Source organism: Acyrthosiphon pisum, chromosome A2 (genome assembly GCF_005508785.2).
Source record: "Acyrthosiphon pisum isolate AL4f chromosome A2, pea_aphid_22Mar2018_4r6ur, whole genome shotgun sequence".
Taxonomy (NCBI): domain Eukaryota; kingdom Metazoa; phylum Arthropoda; class Insecta; order Hemiptera; family Aphididae; genus Acyrthosiphon; species Acyrthosiphon pisum.
Window position 1 is genome coordinate 67612245 of NC_042495.1, and position 6693 is coordinate 67618937.

General features: G+C 28.7%; 1 protein-coding gene across 1 annotated transcript in view; it reads right to left on the reverse strand.

The window, feature by feature from the left end:
• Window positions 1–1720: 1720 nt before the first annotated feature.
• Window positions 1721–6693, reverse strand: part of LOC100160593 (IDLSRF-like peptide) — a 21021-nt gene continuing 16048 nt past the window's right edge. The window contains exon 4 of the mRNA XM_001951468.5: window positions 1721–3476. Coding sequence (XP_001951503.1) covers window positions 3283–3476 — 194 coding nt within the window. The 3' untranslated portion in view covers window positions 1721–3282. The remainder of the gene's footprint in view (window positions 3477–6693) is intronic.

Here is a 6693-nt window from a genome sequence, read left to right on the forward strand (position 1 = left end):
CAATATTTCAGGAGCCTCTTAATATTTAATAAATGTTCAAGGTTTTTGATCAAACGAATAAAAAAAAGGTGGGTAAGTGGATGTCGCTCTGCTATACAGTAGGTTAGAAGTGGGTCACTGTATAATGGACAGTATTAAATTTGAATTCAATGATATAATATCACTGTATAAGAAAAACGATTCTGAGCGGAGACGGTATATCAGTCTATGTACTATGTATTAGACATATACATACTTATCTATGGTATTTTTATCCAACAAATAAAATTTTATTGATATTTTTAGAACAAAAACTAAAAAAAATTAGAAAATGAAAATGTCCGTAAAGAGCTCAAAATAAATCAAAATATTTTGAAAATGTTATGGTGTATAGAAGATGCTAAGATAAACAATCAGTCAAAATTTCATGTATCTACGGTAATTTTTTTTAAAGTTACACCAAAAACCAAATTCAATTTTGTGAAAAATCGATTTTGCGTAAAAATTCCCGTTTTTCCTTAATTTTTCTTTTGTTTTTCCCGGCGCTTTTGAAAACTACTGGGAAATTTTAATTTTGACCTCCCCAATGCACCAACGGTATTCACTTTCTGATCGAACAAGATACTGAAATTGAAAATCGTAGCATTATTTCGACTACTTATCGTGTACACTGACACAAAAAAAATAAAAAATAAAAAAATAAAAATAAAAAAAAAACAGATCATTGTAAAATTAATACATTCATCATTCCACTCAGAATCTAAAACTTAGAGTTTAGACCCAAGAGGTTCTTAGTTAAAACGAAAAACAGTGTTCAACTTTGATTATGTACCAAAATCATTTCCAAATCGACTATTATATTTTATAGGGCTTCCTTAAATATATTTGTTTAAAAACTGTTGAAAACAAAAAAAATACGTGATTCTGTGTACCAGTATTCAGTAGGTACCCGAGAACGTGATGCAACTATGTAAGTCCTACCAAGGCAAACCTAAAAAGTAAAACAGTCGATTTTTCATGTTTAGCTTACTGTTTCAAGTCCATAAAATATTTTTTTACCTATATAATCATACCTGCCTACCTTTAATATTTACCGTCCGTAGTTTCGTTTCAATCCAATGGTAATGTACCTAATTATTGCTTTAATGATGACATACCTAATACCTTTACAAATATATAAACATAACATAATATACTCAACTTCTTTATCAGTAGATAATTCAAATATTCATGATTGTATATTATACTTTTGTTTAAAATATCAATTTCTATAGCCCTATGTGTACTGTGTAGCATAATAAAATTCACATATCGCGCATTGCCTAAAAAATAAAAGAATAGGTACGCCATACAAGTAATACCAAATAAAAAATAATAACACAATGTACATAATAATTTAATTTTTAATGGATTATATAATAATATAATTGATTCCTTATGTGGTAATTATATTTTATAAATACCGTTTTATATCGGATATAAACAAAAGTTATAATATAAAGGTCTATTATATAGAATAAATAGTATAAATCGTATAGAAAAAAAGAAGAAGAAAAATAAATAGTTATGATTTTTATTGAGTCGGTAAAAAATATATTGTATTCAAATGATATGTGTGTCGTGTCAGTTTAAGGTCGTTATCGTTGTTTTATTAATGAACATTTACACTTTTTACCTCACTCAATAAATTATCCTATAATTATTACATTTCAATGGTGAATCAAAGTTCAACACGATTATAAATAATTTATTAAACTATGGTTTTTTTTTTTTTTTTTTTGGTGTTCTACTGAAAACGATGTGCCAAATGAGCATTACAAAAAGAAATTACATTCGAAAAATTAGTGTCGTTATAGAGTAGTTACCTACAGATATATTAGTAGCTATTTATATACACACACCTATATGTAGGACATGTGTTGGTACATTGAATTGTTGGAATCGTTTACAGCGTGTTTCAGAGGTTATGATATTTCGTATATGTATGTGTGAAAGTGTTCTTTTTTATCGGATATATTCCATTAATAAACCTCGGATAAAAACTATAGCTAATCTCGTGTCAAAAACATATTTAGAGAAGAAAAAAAATATTCATATATAAAGAAGAAAAAATATCGCACGTTGTCGATAAAGATATAATAGACTAAGTATAGGTGGTACTTGTCTGCTTTCGAAATTATATTTGTGGTTTTTTTCTCTTCTTTGCAGTGATACTGAGGTGAATTTCGCCTCGAGCACATAAAATATAATATTATAATAATTAATAATGAGTTTTAATGTCTATGCGTAAAATGCACACTTTTTTTTTATTGCATCATAGATTTAGCTGAAACACCCTGTGAATTATTATTTATCGCTCATTAAGTGTTATATTATGAAATGGTAGTATAAAAATGTAATATTATTACTACTACGATGATGACGCGTGTATACCTTAAACGATGTATATAAGAATGAATATTATTAAAAATGTTATAATAATAATATTAATTAAGTTTTAAGGAAAACACTGGTACCTACATATAATATTATATTATAAACAACGTAAACGTCGTATAGGAGGCGCATTATAGGCGCTATAGTAAAATACCTACTCGGAGTGTTAGTTATTGTAACCTATACATCACGTATTTACGATGGACAGGTATTATAAATGTATTATATTTGTCCGTAAATTAATTGAATCTCGGAGTCGGGCCGTAAAACGTTACTTAGAATAAGTTAAGATTAAAATGTAATAATAATTATCATGAAAAAGTCGTACGCCTTAATAATGCGCGATGATAAACAAGCAAAACAGGGTTTAAAATTGCGTTGTTAAAAAGTAAACAAACAGACGTATTATAATGGCTCATTGGGCACGCGTTATTAAGACAAATGATATATTCAACACATATTTATAATGATATATTTTTAATGTAATACATTTTGTATAACTATAGATAATATTAATAGTAATAATAATAATAATAATAAATGTTTGATATTAAAAAGATATGTTTAAAGTTGTACATGATATGATATGTATAGTGTTAGTTTTAATTTTGATATGTATTGTGTGATTCAAAACCGAATGTATACGATTAAAATAGTATAATGTTATAATATATAGTTCGTTTTAATTGACCGAAAATAATTAGGGAAGTTATGTCCGGAATACCGTGGAATTCGTGACGAAGGGAGTGGACGAAATAATAATTTTTTTTTTCTAAAATCTTGGATGGATATTAGGTAATATAAATAGGAATAGAAAATTACAGAGGATATTATAATTGTATACAAATCCGATATTTTTTTAGTAAATTAATCTAGAAAGCCGGTGTTGACTAGCTTTTCGAGGAAAAACTTCACATCGCCTAGTTCAGAGTCTTTGATGCCCAGACTCTTTAACATGCCGATGTCACCGTTCTCGACGGCGATGAACACCGAACGCAAATGCTCCAAGTCAGATCTCATTAGATGGAGAGCAGCACCGAAGTCCTCGATTGTTTGTGATTCTGTAAGCACAATAATATACGCATTACACATTTATAGATTAATGAAATATTACCGTTCTGTTTAAATATTACATTTTTATTTCGATATACAAGAACAACTTGTTCAATCTGTAACAAACTAGGTATAGGTAGTAGGTACATAATTACCTATCAGTTATTACCAGGGCCGGATTTAGGGTTGTAGGAGGGGCCACAGGGCCCGTATAAGATCGATAAACTTACTGCAAAAGGTACTTATTTTGTGGCGGCCTCTTATTAATTGAATCTTCTGGCCCTGGTTATTACTATATTATTACCTAAAAATAATAACTACCTAATAAATGTAATAAATAGCATTATTCAACTGTATTATTATGCGTAGGTGTATAATATAACCTGGAGTATCTCCAGGAGTCTCCAGATATATATGTAAATTGGTTATCGAACGATTGAGAACGGTACCTTACCTTTTAGGCCGAACGATTGAGAACACTTTAAATTCACAAAGAACTCACCGCTTACCTATTAACGAATTAACCCGATCGAGAACAAAATATATACGTGCAATATTGCCATATCATTTAATTAGCTATCGAAAAATAATTCGGCCCGTTTCATTTTTTTTAACTGACGATTTAAGTGTAACGAAAAATATTGATAATAATTATAGTGTTGAAATAAAGTTATAATAATCAATGTACTTATGTATGAAAATAAATTAACAAAATGTGTGATAAAAATATTCAAAGCCAATCGTGAATATAAAAATAATAGAATCTTAATCTTATAAAAATATGTCTGAATAAATAATGGATTATTGAATATTAAGTTACATATATATAGTTATTAGTTTTATGTGTCAATTCCTGGATAGTGTTAGCCAACATATTTGAAATAATTTAATACATTTACTGAATTTTTATCACGTATTATAATATTATATATTTTTATTGTTTAATATTTTGTCTTTTAATCTTGTATGAACTTGTACAAAATATTATATGAACTATAAGTTCCATAGTCATCATAATAATATGAAAGTAATACTAGGAACACTATCTTTGGCCAAATAAATGGGGCGTTAAAACAATAATATGTGCTAAACCTGACCAGAAACTTTTCGAACTCCCCTGATTTGAGATTTTCAACATAAAATATTTAAATTGTTTTGCAATCATAAATACCTAATAAATATAAAGGTAACTTACCCTGAATGTGCCAGTGCATTGATACGTTCTAATTTATAATATATTATTTTTACCTACCTAAATGTTTTAGTATGTGTGACGTCATAATTTGTTTATTGTAACCAGGGGCTTTGTATGTCAGTGGAATATAAAAATTAAAAAGGATTATCAAATTAATTCGGTTAATCTTTTAATCGAATCTGGATGAAAGTTGAGAGCTGATAATATTTGGTCCGGAAGGTTGCATTTTACTTTAAAGTTTAAATTAGTGTAACATTCAATTCTAATAGGTATTATGTTATATACTTTAACTGTTAGGTGACCTCTGCAATCCACACGAGCGAAGGCATATATATAGGTACCAGTTATTTTCTAACATAATATTTTATTATTATACCTATTCTTCAATTTCCATAAGCCGTTACAGTATTATTTACTGATATAATTAAGAAAATAAATTAAGTGGTCAGAGACCTTTAAATTTTCAAAGCCAAAACGTAAGTAATGACATAAAGCTATAAAGAAAAGATGTTCGCTAAAAATTCGGGTTTGGAAAATTATTTAGGTACTAGATAGGTTACTGGCATTACTGGTTTACATAAATAGTATATTATTCTGTCCGTATATGTAAATACGTAATACAATAGTTGTTCCAAAAATGTCACCATACAGATTAACATATTTTAATAGGTACATTTATTATGTGGAACTACCTACATATTTGCAGTGACAAAATCGTCATGAAATAAATGGGTAGGCTGGGTTATATACTGCAGGGTTACAAACATTATGTTCGAAAAAAGAATCTGAAAAAAACTTGATTTATTCAAAACAGTCATCATAAATAAATAAAAACAACGTTATTGTTAACTTACATCTATTCACGGTTGTGAGTTTTTCAAAACCTACTCGGAAGTTCAAATCACGAACTTAACCAGAATAAAGTATTACTACTATATACATATACCTTGTATAGTTGTATATAGAGAAGGTACCTAACCACATCTGTTCAATTTATTGTCGGTATAGACGTGAATATGTGATTGCAATTTTTTGAGCTATTCTACTATTCGTAAACCGTGACCCGACAAATCGTTTTGATTTTTATAATATTTTGGTCTCTCATATTGTAATCTTCATAAACTTGTACATCTGCAGTGCGACGGAGTAAGCAGTTTTGCAATGGGTTTTTACTATTGGCCAAAAGTTTTCCAGGTATGGTAAAAATGTTATTGACTGCACCACTATACTTTATGGAGAATTAATCACAGGTGGTATAGATTATTCTATAAGAAATTCTCCATAAATATTTCATATAAAAATGTGAAAAAGTTTACTGGGAGCCGTGACCTTACAGGACTGCCCGGATCGATTGCAGACGGATGGTGCAAAAAAACTTTTTCTACAATTTGTAATTTAAAAATCAGAAAATACACCTCTGTCTTTTTTTTCATGACCTTATAAACTCGCAATGGTCATTATTGTTGTCAAATATAATATTATAATAGTATAATTATGGCACTGGCTTGCGTAAAAATAAGCTAAGCAATAGGGATGCCCGGTATCAGGTAGTTACTAGGATTTGTATTTGTAACCCATGCTTTTTACATTATAAATAAGTTCAATATTAGTTTTAAGTATTGATAATTACCCAGGGGTGGATCCAGAAATTTTCTGAGGGGGGGGGGCGCACATTTTGAGGACATTTAATTATATTGGTCTTCCGATTTTTTGAAGTTAAACCATTTAATTCCATTGAAGTTAAAATTGTATAATGATAATAATAAACTAATATTCTTTAAATACTACTTGCTAACTATAAATGTATTACCAATTTATAATTTCTGAGTTCTGTTAAGGTCATCTTAACTACATTTCTATTTTATAAGTTGTTTAATGTTTTGTATTAAGAGGACGTCGCACCCGCATGTGTTGTCTCCGTCTTACATACGTACGTTATAGCAAATTTTCGTTCGCTAGTTTCAATAGGGTGCTGTCATTTTTGATTTTAGAGTAAATTGACCTATTATCAAACTTTTAGCTGACAACAT